Raw genomic sequence first — 23,294 nt, forward strand, 5'->3', positions numbered from 1 at the left:
CTAACGTGAATAAAACAATATTTGATACATTTTTGCATTTAACAACGTTTTAATAGAAATAAAAACAGTCATTATTGATAAAACAAAAACGTATTAGAAGTTTTTTATGCTGCTAGCGCCACCTGCATTACTCTAAAAACAAGACGCACAATTATGTCTAACGCCACGCCGGTCCCTGCTGCCCTTGCATAAAGGACGTGAGGACAGTTTTCCGAATTTTCGGTAAGATTTCTGCATCTGTCGTCGTGATTCTTACGATATATCCCGACTGTCCTACTTGCACAAGAAACTTTAGTGACGGGTAACGCTGCGACTGGTTTGTGCGTTTGTTTGCGCGCGGTTTCGCTTTTTACCAGTTCGCGTAAGGCGCCGCTCGCTATAGGAGAACGGAAAATGTTATCCTTCGTTTTGCCCCCTAACTGCTGTTTATCTTTTTTGTCCGTATATGTACCGCCTCCTTACGAATTCACAGTCGCGAAGCTTCCAGCGTGCTTTCATTCGGATAGAAATGTAGCGTAGATTGTGTGTCTGACACCGGTATATTGAGCGCGGCGTGCTTAAACGCCCTGTGACCGCTGTTCGCGTGTTCCTTGGGCGCAGGGCAAAAATTTGACATCGTGTAGGATATTGGAGCAGAACAAACTCGAATCTAAACTACCAGCACGCCACAAATGATACGTGTTTTCTCATGGGAGCTGTTTCCCCGTAGTGCGAACGTACCGTAACCTACAGCACTTTCTGCTTGATCAAATTTATCTCGTGGTTTAGCTCTCTCATGCCCTACCTAAGCTACATTCGTGTTCGTCGCTGTGGATCGGGGTAATGAGACCGTGGGTCGAACTCTGATCACTCTGACCCGCAGGTCGCGGGTTCGAATCCCGGCTGCGGCGGCTGCATTTCCGATGGAGGCGGAAATGTTGTAGGCCCGTGTGCTCAGATTTGGGTGCACGTTAAAGAACCCAAGGTGGTCGAAATTTCCGGAGCCCTCTACTACGGCGTCTCTCATAATCATATAGTGGTTTTGGGACGTTAAACCCCACAAATCAATCAATCAATCGAACTCTGATCACTGTTCCGTCGTTTTGGTATGAGGTCGCCTCTGCATGCTCGTAACGAATGCAGCTCACAATCACTCAATCATCCAAGCTATCGTCAGAGAGTAAGAAGTATTGCTAAGTCGCGTGAAAGGTGCAACGCCATCGTGATATAAATGTGCATCACGAAATGGTGTTTGCCTTTTTGATCTCACTGCTGCACCTTTCATGAAATAATACAGCTGGGAAAAAAAGAATGCTCCCTATGTTTAGGCTTAAATGCATATTAAGCCACAGTAGGTAACATACAATAGCGCACAGCCTACCGTGACGAACCTTATAAGCGGCGTTGGCAGTACATTAAAATCAGTGTATTGAAAACAGAATGCTCTCATGCACAGCCAAGTCCTGTCACACACTGTTCGAGTAATGATGTAGTGGTTTGGCACATAAGGCTTTGGAATTTGAATTTTGGAAAATTGCTGAGCATCATTACAGTTTTACATACCAACGCGAGCTAAAACAGAATGGGGTGCATCTGTTTCCAGAGAACACATGTTTGAGACCTTCTCTCGGTTCTTTGCTCTTTCAGTAAGAAACTAAAGGAAGCCGGAGTCCAATCCACAGCCATGTCGAGGGCCGTGGCCAACCTGACCGCGTCCATGATCAAGAACGGCAAGCCCAAGCTTGAGACCTTCATGAAGTACGCCCGCGTCGAGATGGTGCCACCATCGCCACGCGAATTTCCCGAGGTGTTCCGGGGCTTTGGCCAGCTCATCAGCTCAGCAAAGTCTGGCGCGTGGAAAAACTTTACCGTCAAGGAGGCTACGGTCAACACGCTGGTCGGAATGGAAGTCATCTTCTGGTTCTATGTCGGCGAGTGTATCGGCAAGGGAAGCATAGTCGGATACCACGTTTAGGAACCCCACTCGTGGTTTCGTCACCTTGCTGTTGGACATTACGCTAGGTGTTCAATTCACTGTGAATTTGGAATAAACATGCAAGTGAACTAGGCGAACTGCAGCTGTGTGGTGGCTATAAGAAAATTTTGTGTCATTATTATTGTTGACACAACATTAACGAAAACCAGCAAACAATGAATCCAAGGGACTGTCTGCTCATGGAAAAGGTTTTATGTTACGTAACGCCAGCTGGCATGCAAGAAGTGTTCCACACACGCCGTCAAGTCTTCGAGTTGTGCTAGCACTAAGCAGGGTTTGCATAGCCATAAATACCCACAGAGCGAATGAATGCTGTTGTAGCTTAATTGGTAAGGGCATGGGACTCTTAATCTAAGGGTTTCAAGTTTGGTTTAGTTACTGAATTGAACATATAAAAGTATGGCTGAACCAAATGTAAGACATATCAACATGCCAAAAACGCTACGCTACAAAGACGGCATACCGCCTGGCCCTTCTGGTCCCTGCCAGCGGCAAGTTCTTTTTGTTCACTTTACTATTTTCATATTTAGTACATCACAGTTACGATAATACCCCTGTACTTTCTTTAGCTTTATCATCTGCTGGTTTTCATGAACGTTGGATCAAAGAAATGAGCCCTTAAAATTTTCACCAATCTACTAATGGGGTTTAGACATGCATTCTGCTATTCACTAGAGGTTCCAATATTGATTTTCGACTCTGTTTACTGTGCTATATTTCATTTTTGCAGAGACTGCTCTGAACTAGTGTGAAACCCAGTAAATGTTGATAAGATATATCTACATATTCAATCTTCGAGTTGTGCACCTAGTAATGTCGACATTATAGTTGATTACAACCAAAGGATAAATAGCAGCACCGCCACTGCTGTCATACCCACAGACGACTTGCACAGACGTTATGTCCAATCGCATTTGCTTCTTTCTGCGACGTAGAGCACTATTTGCATGTTTTAGATGTTTCACAGACACATGTTCGGGTCATGGGTATTAAATTCCAAACTTGGAACCTCCTGGCAAATTTCATGTAAGGCTCGGACTTCATTATTTAGCCAAAGGTCACAATTTAGGTGGGAGCGATGAACCTTTAGTGCGTGGTATTTACATTAGCCCAGAAGGAAATTCGCGGCATATTCACGGGGTGAATGATGACGAGTCGGCGAAGCTCCGGAGAGAATCGCCGATAAAACTGTGAACCTTGTCTGTAATTTGCCCAGTCGATCATGATTTAAAGACATCATGAGAAACACTCTGTGTGAACATATAGAAATCAACTTTTGTTTGTTCTAAGAGATGATAGATGGCTTGCGATTTCCCTTCATTATGATGGCTTTGTGGTCCGTAAAATGAAGAGTGAGCGGTTCCTGTATAGGTTGCAGTAAAAAATTTGCAAATACTAGGTCAATGCATGTTCCTCGGATTGTGGTTGGTTTCATATGGTCGTTTGATATACATCTGAGTGCATATCTAGAAGCCACATATTGAATAAGCCAATTGTCGGTCGTGTCTGCGATATCAACGTTGAAATCATCGAGTACGAACAATGCATTCTTGTACTATGTTCAAATTTTATCACATACAAGCATCACCAATTGTAAGTACCGCCATCTAGTTCCACATAGTCATCGGTGGCACATACCTGCTCTATAGTGGCTATGTTCCGCTGGTGGCTACGCACATAGCAACAACGAACCCCATTGGATGTACAGACCTATGCCCTAAGAAGCTTCGCCCCTAAAAGCAGCGATAGTTTAAGGGGAAACCAGGTTGTACGACTTTTGCTAAAATGATTGCAAAGTGCACTATAGTCGTGGGTATTCCTAGGTGATTACAGTACAGCGTAAGGCCAGGATACCGTATAAATTATGGTGAATTCAAGAACTAGTATGGCTTGTCACAGTGATTTCAGGTACCAAAGCCACCCAAAATGCCACTTGTGCATCACGAATGGAGAAGCCATTGAGATATAACTTGAGCGAACATTTTATAAGCCCATGTCATGTCAAACCCGGGTGCAGTAGGAACCTAACCTTACCTATAACTAGTTAACTGAAAATTTTCGTGTCATTACCATTGTAAGAGATACAACTATTTCGTTGGAGTACAGTAGTACTGGTGTCTCATAGTCCATTCTTTTCACCGTAACAGAGGAGAGAAAAGGTTCCGTCTTGCGGGGCTGCACGCTTGAATATAGAGGCTCGCGTAATGGTCATGGCAGTGCATTTTTTGGAAGTCGCATATATTTACCTCAGACCAAGGATATTTATGGCGGCACCCTGGGAGTCGCCTGTGGAAAGATTTATAGCAAAGTACTTTAATTGCCTATTTTCATTTATGTACATAGAGGTTAGTTAGTCACAATTATAAGTTCAGTTAAGTAGTTTTCAGTAACTTTACTGAAATCTCTGGTGAATAGAGTAACAAAGAAGCATTCACACTGGAGTTCTGAAATCTACGGAGCAAAGATGACAATGGGTTGGACAACAGAGACTCAGTGACAGGTGTACATGATTGATTGATTGATATGTAGGGTTTAACGTCCTAAAACCACGATATGATTATGGGAGACGCCGTAGTGGAGAGCTCCGAAAATTTCGACCACCTGGGGTTCTTTAACGTGCACCCAAATCTGAGAACACGGGCCTACAACATTTCCGCCGCTATCGGAAACGCAGCCGCTGCAGCCGGGATTTGATCCCGCGACCGACACATGCACATCCCTACTCCCCCACTGCTTCCTTATTTTCTCTCTATTCACGAAATACCTGTTCCTTCTTCACTTGTACAGTTCGTCGCAGCACCCTGACTCTCACTACTGTGTATGCAGTGTTGCTCCTCCCCATCTTTTGTTACGATGGAGGATAGGAGACACGCTAGCGATGGAGGAAACGTGCTAGCGCTAAAGAAATTGGTTCTGTTCTAGCCTTGAAGAAGACAAGTTCGTTTGTCGAAACGTCGGCTCGACACTGCCCCTGTTTACAAATTTCTCATCGCAAGCTTCCATCATCCCCTTTTCAGCGATTTTTTGTATAGGTAGGAGAGTGGTTCCAGTTTTCGCATGTCCTCTCGACATGAGAGTGAATATGTTCATAGGACATTATGGTTTTCTATTTGAAGCTGTGATTTAAACTAGATGAAAAATATTCTGACACAAGACACAACTGATGGGAAGAACTGCATTACTGGCATTTTGTTGGCTATTCATGCCATTACAACTGAACTGGGGAAAGTGAACATTGTACTCTCTACATCACAGTCATCCCGAAATAGCTCATAAGGAGCAATAAGAAATTCTAGGGTACCTCTTGCAATAGGATTTGTAGCCAGCATGGGGGGGGGGTGCAACGTCAGCCCTCTATATTGAGTAACAGGCAAGGGGCACTGCAACTCGGATGGGGGGGGGGCACAAAGCAAGCCCCATGCATTGACCTCATCCCCTCCTGAATGGGAACCCTACGCACGCCTATGGTAGCCAGCATGGTAATCGCATGCAGCACAGCCTTGATGTCTTTATCACTGAACACATTGAATGACCTCGGAAATACAAACTCCTCTTTCCAGCATGTATGACTGATCTTGCGCTAGATTGGAAATCTTTTAAGAGTTTCTCACCCGCTGCTGCTGAGAGAAACAAGTCTACAAAATGGCAGTGAGGTCAGCATGAACTTTATTGCTGTACTGCATGCAATGTATGCGGGGTGCAAGCAATGGAAGGAAAAATTAAAGTTACGTTCTGTGGTTTATTCACAGAAACCACGGTCTGGCTATAAGAGGTCGTTTTAGTGGAGAGTTTTGGATAAATTTTGACGAGTTAGGCATCTTAGCGTGAGCGTACATTTTACTGTTTTGCTTCTCTAACATGTGTGCTGCAAATTGAACTTTGGCAATGCCACACCAGGTCTGCTTGGCTACTTTGGCAGGTAGTAAATGGCAGTCTTGTAGCTTTCGGGTGGTCATGGCATCAAGAACACTGATACCACAAACAGTTAATGTTCGTCAGAAAACGCCAATCCAGCTTTGCATGGTAGACATTCTCGGCACGTAAAACAGCGCTCAAGTCATTTTATTCCATGAACAAATGTCAATTTGTCGTCCTTACATTATGATGTTCAACAGTTATACCCATAGCAGGAATATCACTGGAAAGAAAATGTTAGAGTGCAGCTTGAATAACACCAGGTGTTCTAACAGCAGAGCTGTGCTAAAACTGGGCCCGACGACAGGCAAGTGTCCAGGACTCCGGGTCACATGTAACACTTCGATTGCCAGATACACCCATAGATGGCATAACTATCATGATTGTGAAAGGGGCACTAGCCCCATGGTGAAATGGTACAGGCTCAGCTTGAGTGTGCGTAGGGCCTAAAGGCGCTTTAGCAGGGGCAAGTGTGGCAGGTGCTGCCACTCATCCTTTGTCTTGAATCTTTGATTTACAAATCCCGAAACAACAGAAAATTACTGGAAAAAAAAAAGAGAACTGCAGCTCCACTGTTTCTGCAGGTTGTCTCTCAGTTCCATGCTGGGTGGAACTGGGGTAATTTTTTTTTACGACATCTTTGTGGGCTTCTTACACACATTCTGTAATGGAGCATATGTAAGCACTGAGAATAATGGAAGCATTGTGGTCATAGACTAGGCTATCGGGCCTTTTATCTCCTGTTGCAATACATTAGGCATTCCTACTTTCTATTGGTCATTAAGCTATGGAATAACCTCCCACATGGTATAGTGTCCCTAGAATCTGCTCACTCGTTTGCCGCCGATCTTGAAACATGTTTTGATCAGTAATGATGTCATACACAATGGCGCAGCTGTTCACAAAATGTGCGTGTTTGATTCTACGCCATCCGCAGTTTTCATTTGTAGAGTTATGTCTAATGTGTGCTCTTCCCCGTTAGTCTTTGCTGCATGTTTTTTTCTTCTTTATGGCAATATGTAGTCCTATCCAATAGTGTGCTGTCTTTTTCTCATTTTTACCATTTGTTAAATTACTAATTTTGTTCTTCGGTAGATGTGTAGATATGTAGTGACCTATCTGTATCCTTTATTAGACCCACCCCTGAAAGAGCCTGTTAAGGTTTATAGTACGAGTAAATAATAATGATATTTTAATGTAAAAAATATTGCCAAAAGACCTGGACAGATGCGAAACAAGAAGATGTTTTATTTTACAACAGAATCACTTTATACACTGCGTGCAGATCAACAAAAAAAATCTGTCATATCTGGGGGGGGGGGGGGGAGGTATTTCACCTTTAAGACAGGAGGCAGTACACAGGACAACCAAGTTGGCACAGGGAATTGCTTCTTAGGAAGCGTAGTTTCACACAACGACATTATTTCTCTGTACAAGCCACTCTGAGATGAAAGCAAACATAGCAAACAAGTATGCACCACATGGAAAGCAGTTGTAGCTCTGTATGGTCGATGGTTCAGCGCCCCTCTTATGAGAGGACCCCTCACCGGGCCTCATGGCAAAGCTTTTGAAACAGTTATGTATGCAATTATAAGTTTGCATGATCCCCTTACAGTTGCACGGAGCATATGCAGACTTGATATAAACTTCGTCACATTTCCGTAACAGTTATACAAACAACACATCGTCAATTTTTGTAACAATCATGCATACAAGTAACATTGGAATGCTTATGGAACACCTTGTTAAGATGGCCACACAGTGAAAGTTACAAAGTGCTGCCCAGTTGATGCGCAGTCAAAATAATTTGCCAAATTTTTCCAATACTGAACAAGATGGGAGAAATCGAGCCTGTCCCGTTGCCATGCCTTAAGGAGGTTGGCTTCACTGAAAGAGGCGACCATTGCTCAATTTGTCTTTGCTGGCAGCTGTAAGCAGCGCGTCTCTCAAGCTTTTCAGCGATTTCCAGGGGCAAGGGAATGCATACCATTCTCATTACAGTTTATGCCTTCCTTCTCTCTATTTTGCTTTGTATTGTATTTGAAGTGGCAGTATCGCACAATCTCCATTCGATGGGTGACAAAAGCCATGTGCGATCTCATGGCGTGTAATTGCTTGTGAAGCGCTGTTCTCTTGAAATGGCTCTCATCTTCTGAAGCCCTGAGCACAGGAAACTAATCAAAACAGGCTCCTCGGTGATGTACGCTCCATTTGTATAGCACGAAATAGAAACAGGAGCCAAAAGTGGTGAACGATAGCGTTTGTGTCAGTTTTCCTTTCAAGATACCCGTATCAGTCACTTCACCAACAACTACTCGGCCCAATACCCTAAGGCTGTCGTCATTCTGAATAAGTAGATGTTTGCTCCCAGGCTCTCCGAGTGTTCAACGATAGTCGACCCAGCACGCGTGTATGACGTGAGCGTAAGTCAAATCACTTTCAACAACACATGGTCACTTGCCGAGGCAGCTTTCTAATTGTATTCACAATAAGTATGGGCCTTACAGCGAGATCATGTCGAGTCATCGTTCTATATATACATTATCGTGCCGGTTCTGATGTGCAGCGACGAAATGCGCGTGATAACGAAGCAAAGGTGTAGGGGAATGAGGAATGGTTTGGGAAGGCGGGTGATGGCATGATAGAAGTTTTGAATAAATAAAACTTGGATGGCACGATAGGGGGCGGTGTGTTGGCCTCCCCCAAAGACTATCGGCTGAAGCTGCTCGACTAGATAACTGGCCAAAAGTGGTTTACAGACGCTTCCTGTCCATGGGATAAAAAGACCATTTTTCCGATTTGACGCAGTCATGTGCCAGAAGCAGTGACGATACGCTGAAGAGTCTTTAAACGCTTGACGCAAAGAGCAGCTACAAGGAATGTGGAAGGCAATTCAAAATATGAAACTAAATTTTGCACAGCTCATGTCATTTTTTCAGTCTGATGGCATGGTCGATGGTATTTTACTAATGAGCCTTAAATAACATGGGATGCATACAGTAGAGCAAAATGATAAACTGCAACGACTCACTGATGGAAGCCTAGTTGTAGATGGTAACTGACATACAGTGGAAACAAATTAATAATGAACTTGTGGGATTACTCACTCATGAACATGGGCTGGAATACACATGGTATGGGTAAGCGTGACCAATGTGCGAACATAAGTATGTATCGGCATTACAGAAACCAAAGGGCAGCATTTTTTGCACCCTGTGGTGGCCACAGAGTTGAAGAAGGTTCTGCTCATGGAACGTCAAGAGCATTCTGAAGACTATTGTTTTATTTGGTGTCTCAACATACTAAGATATTTTGCAATGAAAAAAAAAAAGAACTTTACTCTGCTTTTTAAGGCCTATCATGATTACGTTTTTTTTCTTTCACCCAAACTTTTAGGTTTTGGAGAGATAGCTTTGCTAGATCAAATGGGTGATGCTTCTAGCAGAGCTACAGATCAGGTGACACATCTGTAATATAACCATTTCGTTATGTGCGAGCAACCATGAAGATAATATTCTGAATGAACATGGAGAGAATTTTTTTTTTTACGTTTCTTAGAACATATTGATGATGTCGCACTTGACATAAGTGTAACCTGAGGCGGCAATTGCATGGATATGGCTAGCAAACAGCATTTCAAACCTATACATGACAGCAAGTTGCATTTTGTGCAGAACATTCCGAATTCGGGCTTCAGAACGAGTATTGTTACAATATATCTACTATTATTTGTAGTGTACTATCGGCATCAAATGAAACCCGAACTGTGGAGCGCGTGTTTCAAGCATTAGAAACAGTGTAGTGTTGGCGGTCCAGTCATCGCCATAGACAAGCGTGCACATCTGGTTTGGCAGCACTGCGCGATCCCCCTATAGAGTGCGTTATCTCCGTTTCTGCCCCAGTTTTCGTATGGTGATAATGGTGGCCATCGTGGGCGTATTTGGTTGTATCACTCGCAATTCCTTGCTTTTACTTCAGCGTCGCTGTGCAATCGGTGTCTTGGTAAGATAAAACAAAAAAGAGAAATATAATGGGCTGGCGGTTTATTTCAAAACGATCATTGTATCTCGTTCGCCAGCGCTGCTTCACCTGTACCCTTCTTTCAGAGACCGACCGGAAAAGGCTTCACTTTAACTGGAAATGCCGAGCGCTTCTTCGGAACAGAGACCGCAAATTGTTTTGCTTTACTGGCACAACGTGAAATAGCGTGAAATCGCCAGCATTGTGAACCTAGTTTTGTCTACTATAAATAGAATTCGCCAGGCATTCCGTGATTATGGGCTCCATGATGACAAACCGTGCTACAATATTCGTCTTCGGCTCCATAGTTTAATCTCTGTATTTTTTATTTTGTTCCTTTCAAACAACATTACCATACCTGGAACAAGAGCAGAAATACGGCACTATAGGGGGATCGCGCAGTGCTGCCACACCTGATGTGTGGGCCTGTCTGTGTCAATGACTGGTGAACGGCACGCACTATGCCATTGATAAGGCTTGTGCCACGCGCTCCGCTGTTCGCGTTTCATTTGATGCCGATAGTACATATTTATATGCGATATCCAGCCCACATGTAGAACAATGAAGGACAGTGCAGTTGCTTGAAATCATGGTAACAACAGTTAAAATGTGGATGAGCATGCCATATATGTATAATAATAAGTCGCAATATAATGCAGTCTCGTCACATCAATAATGCCAAGGTGTATGTTGTATGAGATCTTACCATGAAATGCAGCTAAATTAAATTCAGCATCACTGAGGTCAACTGGGAAGAGACTGTTTTTTTAATCCTTCACTCCCACGTGTTCAGTGATACTTTGCTGTCTTGGCATAAAACATTTCAGCTCTGTAAGCCAGTTTGGCAACAGACATGTACGAAATGTAAAACGTGCTAAAAGAAGACTTTAATATTTGCCTGAGTGAGTTCATAGAATGTACAGCCACACGCTGCCTACATGACATGGTGCAAGAAGCATTCAACAACAAAATATATCGGGGTGTGTCAACACCAGCACAGCCTCTCATCGCGAGGATGGAGACACCTAATGACGGCACCGCTGCCATATTTTGCCGGATCAGTGGATGCACACACGTACGTGTACATTGTGCTGTCACGTTGTGTGGTATTGCAAGCTTAGTGTATACATTCCCACGTGCTCCGTCGCATTATGGCGGCGCTGTCACCACCCTGTACAAATGAATGCTAGTATTGAGCCACCCTAGATATATCTTCCCTAGGCTCTTCAGATCAAAGCTACTGTGGACTGCTTTGGGCCCATTGTATGATGGTGCTACCTGGTGCCCAGGAATGTAAGCAGTCATTGCTCACGGTGCCAGAGTAGTGGGGCAACAATGTGCCACACGGTAGGCTACCGTGAGCATCTGCACACTACCATCGTTGCTTATGTGAGCTCTTGTTCCATAGTCATGAACACTGCACTCAGTTACAAGCTCTGTTTATGCACGGAACATGGGCAAACACCTCATCATAAGGACACAGGCACTAAATGAGGATCTGAAAGTTGGGTGCAGTGTGCATGCACGGTTGCAGCAGACAGCCTGTCGAGTCCTTTGGAGGAGGCCAAAAGAAGGCGACGCTCCGAGAGAGGCCTTTTGCCGGGAGGTAGGTTTTCCACAGGAAATTTTCCACGCTGTTTTTTTCTCTTTCTCAGCCGGCAGTATTTGAGGCCCATCGTAGGTGTTCTTAGGCCTCCTAGCGTTCATCGTCAGCGTCTCCGTTGAATGCCGCCTGCACGACGTACCAGTAGGGTCGGTGCCGACTGAATGTGCCGATGCGTGGCCTGGTTGCGAATGGTGCATCGTCCTCCGGTGATGTCAGGAATGGCATGCTTGGAAGCAGTGCGCGACCCGTTGTGTGCCGCGACACCGCTCCAAGACGCCTGTGTGGACCGGCATTGTCGACCTGTGCACGACCGTGTGGCATTGAAATAAATACTCGGATTCTCCGTTGTAGTCTTAATGCAACAGTCTACCATAAAAGATCCTTCAAAGCTTGTGACAACCACTACATGCGCTCATACAGACTACAGACATTGTTGGTTTACGCATCATGGTGATTATGGTGTTGTGTTGCTTCGAATGAGCTCACATGTTGGATTCCCAACTGCTGTGGCAGCATTTGGAATGGGGATGAAATTAAAAAATCCTCGTGTCGCCAATTTACATGCCCATTGAAAAATGCTGGCATACTGAAAATAATCTAGAATACTCCGCAGAGTTGCTACTTGGCATCTTGATTTCAGCAATGAAAACCCCATAAATTGATCTGTTAAGCTAGGTCACAGTTTAGCATTGTGACGTAGAATGGAAGCGGCAATTTACACTGAATTTTTTCCGTAATCCCCGTGTTTCAGCTCACGACACACGGGCACCAACATTTTGACAGCGTGCTCATGAATAGGTGCGCACAGGGTTGCCAATCGGTGGTGGTTGGTTACCGCAGAGCCCCCTCCCTCTACAAGGTCAATATACGGGCATATGTTGCCCCCTTTTGCGGCCGACTCTTCCTGCCTCCTCCCCTCCGAGTGTACGTCAGTGAACGCGTGTCCTCGCACACTTCGAAACCACGTATGAGCGCCACCCTTTCATCTAATATTGCGTTTAATCTGCTTATTGTCTCTGTCTCACCAAAGACGCACTTGCCCAACACTACCAAGATTTGTGGCCGTGCTGACTTGCCTAAATCCCATTCTTGCATCCGACCTCTCTCTTGCACAGCACACTAGGCATTGTGCTCCTCGCATGTCTTTCTCAAATCACACAATGCGCCATGTATGTAAGGAGCTCGGTCGAATTATGTTGCTCCTGAACGAATCGCAATCATTGCGGTGACCGCAAATTTTGTCAACAATTTCTAAGACCCTCATAGCAAATAAAAATGTATACAAACCTCGTTGTGCTCCCTGTCGACCTCGTGCGCCGTCTGTAGACGTGACGATGCAACGAGACGTGGAGGCGTTGTTGTCGATGGCTCAGGAGGCTGAATTAGAGGCGACGGTTGCTCGCGCTGAGTGCCCCTCTCGGATGAACCCGAAGACGACATTGCAGAAGCTGAAGAAGAGGAGCCTGAGGAGGCGACTAGATTAAAGGTGTCCAGACTGGAGCCATCCGAAGGCCTTGCGCAGTAGCTCGCAAGCGTCGAGAAGCTGCATGGCTTGCGGCAACATTCTTCCACTATGCCTCCGCTTGAGTATTGCCTGTGTGAGAAAAGAAGAACAATGTTTAATGTATCAAAAGGAGGAGAGGTCCACTCGGAAAACGACTGCCTAGCCTGCTAATTTCAACAGGGTGAAAGAAAAAGGGAGACAGAATCAGAATGGCAGATTGGTTTACTACAATGCCATTTTACAAACTGCATGCTGCGCGAGTATACGTCTAATAAGCGTGAAAGTCGTAGTTGTCCCAAGTGTATAAACCGTAGTTCATGCACTTAACAAAAACATGCGAACCTGTCTCGCTTACAAAAAATAGTTTAAACTGAGTTCGGCCTGTTTTACATATTCTCAAGCACCCAACGTTCAGATTCTCCACTAAGCATGGGGATTGATTGTGTGTGAGCATGCGTTTTATAGCGTGCACGTGCGTGACGTCATGGACTCTGGTTACCGGTCCACCAATGGGCAATGGCGGTTAGCACGATTTAATGTGATGACGACACCACTAGAAATTTTTTGGCCTCTGTGCAAGAATAACGAAAGAAACTGCATGTAGTTTACTGGTAACAATAATGCAACATCACGGACTTCTCACCCCACCATGCATGGTACTCTACCATTATGGTTTCAGTGACGTCAGTGGACGTCACCCAGAGTTTAGATCACACACATACCACTTCTGTGCGAATGATCATGACGTAAACAAATGCAGCTCATAGAGTGAAGAGTTGTTCGTTTAGCAGAACGCACATATTCTTTTAAGAACTCGATTTTTACTTGACTAAAGAAAAGAAGTAGAGGAGAACGTGAAAGCTTGTTTCCCTTTCCGTATAGTGCACTTGTCCTGAGGTAGTCAAAGATTATGCCCTTAAATGCAGTTAAGGCAAACTGTGGCACAAAGTGGCCGCAAAAGCTACAAAGACGAAAAATTTTCAATACTGACTAGACTATGGTTTTGCGTTTCTCAAAAAGCTAACAGTGATTCATCAATGATCATTGTTAACAACTCTTTATTTACATGTTGGTAATCAATATTATTGCATCATCTCTTCCCGGCGTGAAACGCTACATTTCAGCTTGTGCGCTAGATCTAAACCTATTTACGCATTTACCATGTTGAAATCATATCACAATTTGGCGGCACTCACCCCTGAGAGCTATGGTACCTCGCAGAGTTTGCGGCCGGCTCTGGCGCTATTGTGGTAGCGACCGCTTCGGCTGATGTGGCACCGTCGTCGTCACCACTTCTGCCCTGTGTGCCTCCATCCCTCCGCATTGGCGAGGGCCTGTAGATGATGAAGGGCCTCCTCACCGTGCTCACTGCAATAAGAATACAAACAAATGGATGAGACTTCTGAAAAAAAAAAGCACCACCCCGTAATATTTGAGATGGCACTTTGTTGTGCTAGAGTTCCTGAATATAGCTCCTTTAAGAGCCAATACAGTAACTGTAGCTCACGGGGCTCGTCATATACAGTGACCGCACGTGCTGAGCCATATACAGTCTCCAGTAAATTAGAAGCGGTTTATGGTTAGGAGTTCCTATATATATGAATAGGCCAGGCTGGAAGTCCTTCATATATGATTAAGAGTTACTTTGTATATGGCTCCCATCTCTAGCTAGTGGTGAGTGCTATATGGTGCTTCTATATAACTCCATGTAAGTCTAACAGGTACCATATATGGCTGGGTTAGTGCAGGAGATAAGCATATATGGCTACCCTAGTGCAGGCGTTAACCATATAAGGCTCGAAGTTACTGTACATGGCTTTTAAGGAGCCATACAACATGTGAGTACACGATATGCCAGGCAATATACGCGCAAGCTCTGGCCAATTTTATGATTAATCTTGAAATTTAGCCTGGGCATGGTTCACCGCTAAGGTGTCTAGCTTGAACTTTTATAGACGGATGTGCTAAGCGGCTTGAACTAGTTGGCATATAGCCAATTGGTTCAATGTAGTAACCACACCATTTGGTCAATTAGAGTTCAACCAATTGGTCCTCTAGGAAGACATCCAATTGGTTATATACAACTGCATCATTTGACCCAATTGGTACAAATGGCGCAATTGTGTACTAATGCACAAATGGGACCACTTGAAACCAAGTCGAAATTTTCCGATTGGTTCCAATTGTTTTTTTTAACTGGGAGTGCTTCCAGGGCGCAGGCTTCTTCGCCGTCGTCGCTACTACCGCTGTCTTGCTCGGACAATGGCCGATCACGCACTCAGACGGGCTCATCGGCGTACGGCTGAAACCCCGAGGGCCATCTACGCTAGACTACGCTGCAGTTCGAGAACGCCGGCCATCCTACGCTGTGTGTCTGTGAAATTATAGTATTGGTAGGGCGGTGATGGTGCCGAAATAAGACAGTATGGTGCTACGAACTATGGTCAACTAAAGCTCAAAAACATCGCTGCGTCGCACATGTTTTGTCGACAATATAGGCTGTCTTAAAGTAACGTCAGCTGCACAGCTTACGGGAACGTGAGCTGGGAAACCGAAATTGGGCGTTTTTAGTTATTCGGTGAGCCCAGACGATCAAACGGGTCGAGGTATAGTATTGAATGAACGGCAAGAATTCTTGATACCACGTAGATGAAAATTCTCGGAATATGTTTCACGACCCCTTTAGGCAGTGTCCTTCCTTCGTACTTTTGTTACCTTATCTTACGTTTTGTGTCAATGCCCTTCCCTGTCGTTCAACATTTTCGTTTAAGTAGAAACATCTAAACCAATGCGCTTCGGTTTGAACTCGGCAACACCAAAATGGACGACTACCCTTTCTTCCGAAGGTCACTGGGATCATTTTCTCCAGAATAAATAGCAGACTGGACTCTCGAAGACTTTTTTTTCGTTGACGCACTTAGTACCCCCCGCCCGTCAGTCGTACAAGGCTTCACTGAGGAAAGGCTTCGTTGGAGAGTATATTCGTTTCCGAGAATCCTCACTTCCTGGCTAGCCTTTACTCAGAAAAATAAGCAAAAGCCGGCGTTTTGCACTTTCCGGCCAGCCAACAGTGCAGGACAGGCACATTTTCCCTCTTGTTTTGTTCAGTTGCTCAGAAATCACGAATGCAAGGAGCGGATTTCGTTTGGTTCTTGATAAAGGAGACCAAGTTTATGCTTGACTGACTTGTCCGATAGGACACGTCAGCGTAGCCTTCTATGCATGTAGTCTTTTTTTTTTTAACTTATACGCAACGCCGAAAGCCTCGCCCTGTAGAAATAAGCCGTTCATGTTTCGCGGAATTCCCGTCGTTTGCATGCATATGAGAAGTGGCCTTGGGCTGTTGCAAAGCTCGGCTTTGGTCGAAAATGTTGATGGCAGTCCATATTTCGAGAAATAAAGAAAGAGAGAGAGAGAGGGATAGTGTGATAAAGTGGACAACAAGTGTGAAATGTAGGGAGGTTATAACTAGGACTGAGTCCGTTTCCCTGCATCAGAGCAGTGGGAACTCAGGGTTGGGAGGCACGGAACCCATAAGCCCAGCGTGCCTGATGATAAGCAAGTTACAATCGCTGATGAAGGTGCATTAAGTAGCATCCTGCACTGTAATGACACCGCGCCATTGCCGCGAGTACGAAGTCCCTTGAGGACAGGTTCAAAATAGAGACTAACCAATGTACTTCCAATAATTCGCAGGCCTGTTTACCCACCTCTATTTCTCGCAGCTTCTGTAACACCATATAAAGGCATTGTTTTAGGTACTTTTCCTGGGCTACCTTAAGTCGGATACGACTTGGCCTCTGCGATTGAAGAAATAATCGCACTCCTGTACTCAGCAGTTTTCTCCCGAGGCGGGATGAGTGGTCGTTTCGCTCATATGATGCCAGCCTTTATACGCCCGAAGCATTTTATAACAAATTAAAAACATCGGGACCATACATAAGTTCGTTATATCCGGCATTCGTTGTAACTGCGGTGCAGAAAATCAGAAAATGGACAGTCTGACTCTTTAGAAATTTCAGATTAAAAAAAGAATTATTCCAGTCTTGAAACCAGCATAACTTCAGTTCATGTGGTGACGCAACCAGTCCGATGCGTTTTTTTTTCGCGAAAAATGGCCAAAATATCGCCAAATTTTTCGATCGATGAAAAAGAATGGGGTTGCTAATTGTTTGATAATATTTAGTGTTTTATGAAACTTTTCAAGTTGCAAGATTCACGTGAACGAGAGGGAGCGCCTCTCGCGTTCTAGGTTTTATTTAAAAACGTTACATATCTATCAAACGAACCATTATAAACGAGATTTGCATTTAGCTCGCTCTAACAGATAATTGGTCATATCAGTGCTCGGTATAGCGAGGTTCAACTACACATTATCCTGCCCACAGCAGCAACGCCTGTCACAGCAACACCTGTCCAAAGGGAAGTTGTAACGATGCCTGCCAGTGTCACATTCTCGCCAGTGATGCCTCCACAGTCTGGGCAACACGCTTGCTCCTTCACAGTAACTGTAGTCACTTTTTTCTTCTTTGTCGTCCACATATGCCATCCGGATCTTTACGGACGACGAAGGAAATGTGCACTCGGCGTACAAAGTGATGCCGCGCTTGTATTTCGCACCCGTGGAAATTCGACCATGCAGTCGAGCAGAGAGAAGATGCCGAACGCACGTGTGCAACAGGATTGAAGAAGAGGGGCCGAGAGATTGTGTCGATTGAAGAATAGCGAAAAAATATAGCCTGCTTTATCCATGGAAGTCGTTAAATCAGCGAAGCCGATGCCACTGTTGGTAAGGCTTTTCTAGTCCTTTTTCTTTTCTTTCTACAACTTCTTAAGCATTTTAAAGTTTTGCCAATCTTTCCAAAGAATTTACGTGTAGCCCCATCGCTCTTTATTAGACATCATGTCAAATAAAGGGGCCTGCAAAACGTTTTGAGCATGGTCAGAAAACGCCGCCAATTAGTAGTGGAGCCCCCCGGGAACACGTGAGCCAAATATTATCGCAGCACGAGGCCTGGAAGCCACAGTTGATTATCAAAGTCCACTAAAAATGGCTTTCTCTTCTCTCGACAAATGGTGGAAGACGCTCAAAAAATCACTCGTAGAAAGTCATCTCTCAGTCATTGTCTTTTGAACATGGCGCGCTCGGTCGTCACAGAGATTGTCCACCCGTGCGCGCGCGATCCCCCTGAAAAAGCCGCGCAATCAAATAAAAAAACTGTGCTCAAGGTCACGAGGCGCGCGTGACGTATTTTCTTTGCCCCTGCCATCTCTCCTTGCTAAGCTTCCAGAGCTTTCGTTGTGATGAGAGAAGAGAGAATGCAATTGCAGCTCCACTCGTACAATTGTAACTCCACCCGCACAAGACGGATTCTTAAAATTTTTGCGGCGTTGAATTCGTGAGGCAATAAGCTCTTCCAGTGAATTCATTATATGGTTACTTGAAAAAGTGTTTCAGGGACCCTTTAAGCTACACGGGGCGACGATATATGCTGATTCATGGGACCGTTTCCAGTGTGACCGTGACGCCTTCCACTAGCCCACATACACGCCTAAAATGGATGTTACTGTATCACGACTGCGATGGAACGCAAGCAGTGTTGTAAGCGTTGCATATGTGCATGACACGCCCGCGTTACGCCAACTAACGGCGAAGGGCCGAATGAGAGCTGTTAAAATTGTTGCTACGTTCTCTTGATCCACAGCAATACGGCTAACTGTCCTACTGAAACAGTGACAATGATTTGAGCTAACTTGCACGTATTGACGATATTCAACGAGTATGGGTTCACGAGTACGAGTTCAATGATACTTTATGGATGTTCGTGCTCGCCTTTGATTATCTGCCTGTTCGTATGCGCAAGCTAAGTTGAAAAAATTAATAATCGGGGAACGGCAACGCCCAGGGCTGATCTTAGGTAGCACACACAAGCCCTACTGTGTGTGCCACTTCTAGCGCTCGTGTGTGTCGCATTCTCTTGTATGTTGTCCCTGAAGCATGCGCTATATAACAGTGCAGTTTAGTACCAACTAGCCAAACTAGAACCTTGCTTATGTAGCAGCAGCAGCAGCCAACGTGCTTACAAAGCTCAGTTTCAGTTACCTTACCTGGAGTGTATGAGCTGGTACTCCAGTCCTGTTAAATATATTCTTACACTATTAAACGTTCACATTATTGTTACCAACATCCTCTAACTTCCCCAAAAGACCGTCCTCGAAAAAAGAGCTCCGCTTTTGTCTAAGCCTATGTTACAACTAAATTTCCCATTTATTTTTCCTTCATTCATAGTACCCACTTTAAAACAGAGACGCACAACAGCGCTTACGTTCGACATACTCCGTCAGAAATAAAAAGAAACAAATTAGAAGGCTCAAACATACTTATACACGAGTGAGGTACAGCCTCTTTTGCAAATACCAAAGCCAAGGCGGACGCAATCTACACATAACCTGTATTTCTCGTTCCCGCGAATTTCCTTGCAAGTTCAGCAGCTATGAGCACCCAGAGCCGATTCACGTGCAGCCCTCGTTGTTTTTGCTGCATCCGCGATTATCTGCCGCTCACACTACATAGCTGACGGGGTCGCAGGTGGTCCGGGCAAACCTTGCCAAATCCTCGTTGGAAAGACGAGAGAGACTAGGGGGACCTACGCTGCGCGTCTGTACTAGCAATCGGAGTGAGTGCCTGCCTTAAGTACGACGATTCGGAGACGACGTGAGATGGCATGCGAGAAGCCGTTATTACCAGCGCGGTTGCTATAGTGATCGGGAACACGCGGATAATGAAGGAGTTCGGAAGTGGCCGTACCGAAGCATCGCATGGAGGGAGTGAGCGAGCGCTCTTCTTCAGTACGCCTTCGGTTTTACGTAAGCATGTACACGTATGCTACAAGTTTGGCCACACATTTAGCCGCAAGCAGTTCCCGGGTGTCTGTCCGTCCATCCGTCCGACTGTCTGCCTGTCTGTCCGCCCGTCTGTAATTTAAAGAGCGCAAGCCATTGTAATACTGCTAGAAGTCTTGGCTCTGCATACCAAAGAATCCAAGCCACTAAACAAACAAGCTAGCGAGTTGTGAAGTGACACCGTCGTTCCACTGCGAACACTTTTCTTTTCCGCATTCTAACTTCTTCTAGACCCACAGTTTCATTCTATGGCATCGCGCGTTCGTCTTTCCCGCCATTACGCGCGCTTCAATTATATCTTTATGATAATGTATCGTGACTAATGGCGAAAGAGCAGTGCAAGTTGGGTGTAGATAGACCTTGAAATGCTGCGCACTAAAATCATCCACACTTTCAGTCTGCTAGTATACTGGAGTTTCGTTTCCACTCGGACATGGACTTCAGTCGTGCCAGATCCCTAATCTGCCGAATGCAACGCCTAAGCAGGGTTATCTTACTGCCAGCACGATGTCCTTTCACTTTCATGCACCCCCATAGTTGAAAATGAAAAGCAGGAGTAAACAGTGAACCTGAGAAAGGGTATCTTACATCGACGAGAGAGGTCCATACGACATAGGACGCGACAGACTCATCTACAAGCTTTGAAAACGTTTATCTTTTCTTTGGATGTTTTGTTTCATCGCTGACAGTGAACACCAAGAGACCTTGACATTGGATCGTCGATGCGCCGGCCATGGTGCGGCGGGTAGCGACAAGCCTCGCTCACGTGACTGTCTCACTATCCCTCTCGTGCCATAGCCAATGAAGGGCACCGCTACACAAATAGAAAGAACAACAACAAAGCTACCCGATTCAAACGAATGGTGCCTGGAGACTCCAAACATCGCATCATGTGGCGGTAGCCTTCTATATATTTTTTTTATACGTGGTGCCAGTCTGTCTGGACCAGGAACTTGCAGACGGCACGCGACGGCTTCCTATAGGCTTTATGTTGCGCCGCACGTGCGGCTGCTGCATTGGCGGCGTCTGGTGGGCGAGTAGGAAATCAGGCACAGAAGCTATAGGTACGGTGCGCCGATAGACTGAGCGCTCTTGCAAAAGGATCTGTCGGTTAGCTTTCGCTTCAAGGATGGCCCAGGGCTGGCAGAATCCGATAAGAACTTTTATTGCTCGCGCAATGTATTCTGCATCAGCGAAATAGATGATGCTTTGCGCATTAAAACGTAGATTTTACGTAAAAATGGCGACAAGTCTTGGCCATTGAAAAAAAAAAGCCACCCAGTATTTCCTACGCCAGTAAGAGCTACTTACAACTAAATTACTACAACTGCGAGGTCGAAGGTCAAGGTGGGAGCCGACGGATGAAGCGCCAAGTGCAGATTGACTGAATGAACGAAAGAGCGTGCCTCAGACAGACTGGCAGACATCTGATAGGTGGGTGCCTCCTTCTCAAAAGCCTTTATAGAAAGCCTTTTGCCATATTTTTCTCAAACGACTTTCGAGAAAGCACATCGACATATATTGTCAAAAAGGTTTTCAAAATACTATGTCAAAGATATTTTGGCATATTGTTGTGCAAAGGCTTTGCCAAAAACTTGACATATCTTAGCCAAAAGCCTCTTATCCCATCTTTGTCAAAACGTTTTGAACAAAGCCTTTTGACAAAGCTTTGTTCACCATAATGCCAGCCAGTCTGCTTGAGGCATTTTCTAATGCTCAGCCAATTGATAACTGAGAAAGTTGAAAAAGCGAGCCTTGGCCTTCAGCCGAAACATTCAAATTTCCTCCTTAATGTCAGCGCAATATGAAAGAGCGAGGGTGAGAGCGATGGAGAGAACTTGATAAATAAGAGTTTCAGATTCACGGGCCATGTTCGTTCTTAAGCATAAAACACGAAAGGCCCTTGAGCCACTTTAAGATTGCTGCGGCAATCTTGCCGTAAACCAGCGGTAAATTGCCTCCGCCCCTTCAAGAAGAAAGACGGGAGCACTTGCCATGTTCATATTGTGCTATTAATCCTACCGCGAGAGCCGAGGCAGGCTGTAAATTACATCTTTTCTCGCTTAATCCCGTTGACGAAGTTGAGATTACAGCCTTTCCCTCGTTTCTCAAGCGGCGCGGCTGAATGACGTGTGCCGCGTTTTCTGGGATACGCCACTCATAAAGCAGCTGCTGCCTTCATTTTATTGCATTTCCGGACGAAGCCCCTACATGTACTGCCCTACGGTAGTTTCCAAATTAAATAAGGTAAATGAGCGATTACGCCAACTACGAGACGATGGCACACATTTTCCATGCATTTGACCTTTTCTGAGGTGCCCCAGAAACAGACGCGCCCTGAAAGTAGCTTTTATAAAGAACGCATCTTTGTTATACGTCGCTCATATGAGCTTTCCAGCGCAGGCTTCATTTTCTTGCGCGATTGCTTTAATCACGGTTTCCATTAATGTGGAAAGAATTCTGTCTGGCAATCTCCAGACAGCAAACTCCTGACAGAAGTCCGGATCAGTCCAGTCGAGATAAGACAAGGCAGCCAGCCAGCCATCCAGCCAGCCAGCCAGAAGAGCTTGAGCACAAGGCAGGCCAGAACACCCCACTCAAATGAAGTTAACCAGCCAATCAGCCAGATGGAGGAGCCTGGTCACACCACATTGGTATAGGCCAGGCCAGATCAGGCCGGGACAGACTAAACCCAACCAAACTATACCAGCTTAGCTCAGCCAACCAACCGCAAGGACGAACCTGACCACACCATGGCCGACCACACCTGACCAGAACAGCCGTACTGACGGACGTGTATGTCAACGTGCGGACATTACAGCTGCAAGTTTGAAGTAAGAGACACGTAAGGAAGACTAACGTACACAGATCCGCATCGCACGTGAGATCACGTAGAGTGCAAATCAGTGCACTGCCACTCCACGGAGTTGTGGTTACTCAAGCGAGTAAGAAGCGAGTATACCCAACAAACCGTGCGGGCATGTATTCGTTGAACCGCAAAAGCAGGCTGCAGCGTGGGCCTCTTGTCGGGCAACAAGCGACGCGCGTGTTGCAATGATTGCGCCGCCGCGATCGCTGGTGCGTGCGGTCGCGCCAGGCATTAAGAGCGCTACATTGATCGACAGCGGCCCGTCACTGCTGGCGATTTGCCTTCACTCTCTTTCTCTCTCTCTCTTCCTTTTGCCCTCCCAATTGCTGCGAGTGAGTAGCAAAGTAGACCACGAGATTGCACGACTTACAGCATAGTGGACCAACCATCAAACAGAAACAGACACTCGGACAAAGAGCTCAAAACGTTGTCTGAGGGGGTGACGTCTCAGAGTGCCTATAAAGCCTGGCTCCATTGGAAGGGCGGTGCCAGTACGAATCAT

At 45.4% G+C, this 23,294-nt stretch overlaps 2 protein-coding genes across 3 annotated transcripts in view; one reads left to right on the top strand and one right to left on the bottom strand.

Annotated features, from left to right (window-relative positions):
- The first annotated feature begins 125 nt into the window (after nt 1-125).
- Nucleotides 126-2,052, top strand: ATPsynG (ATP synthase, subunit G). Its single transcript, XM_037416415.2, has 2 exons — nt 126-222; nt 1,627-2,052. Exon 2 carries the CDS (start codon nt 1,664-1,666, stop codon nt 1,952-1,954), a length of 291 nt encoding a protein of 96 aa, XP_037272312.1. The 5' UTR covers nt 126-222; nt 1,627-1,663; the 3' UTR covers nt 1,955-2,052.
- Nucleotides 2,053-7,118: 5,066 nt separating this feature from the next.
- LOC119164268 (uncharacterized) overlaps nt 7,119-23,294 on the bottom strand; it is a 126,347-nt gene continuing 110,171 nt past the window's right edge. For both annotated transcript variants that reach the window (XM_075871298.1, XM_037416417.2), the window contains exons 2-4: nt 14,217-14,388; nt 12,804-13,110; nt 7,119-11,816 (exon numbers count right to left, since the gene is read on the bottom strand). In XM_075871298.1, the coding sequence (XP_075727413.1) occupies nt 11,607-11,816; nt 12,804-13,110; nt 14,217-14,388 (689 nt within the window). In that variant the 3' untranslated portion in view covers nt 7,119-11,606. The remainder of the gene's footprint in view (nt 11,817-12,803; nt 13,111-14,216; nt 14,389-23,294) is intronic.

This window comes from Rhipicephalus microplus, chromosome 8 (genome assembly GCF_043290135.1).
Source record: "Rhipicephalus microplus isolate Deutch F79 chromosome 8, USDA_Rmic, whole genome shotgun sequence".
Classification (NCBI taxonomy): domain Eukaryota; kingdom Metazoa; phylum Arthropoda; class Arachnida; order Ixodida; family Ixodidae; genus Rhipicephalus; species Rhipicephalus microplus.

Bases quoted from the DNA above. Each gene is read 5' to 3' on its own strand.
- ATPsynG (XM_037416415.2), top strand. From the start codon at position 1,664: ATGTCGAGGGCCGTGGCCAACCTGACCGCGTCCATGATCAAGAACGGC.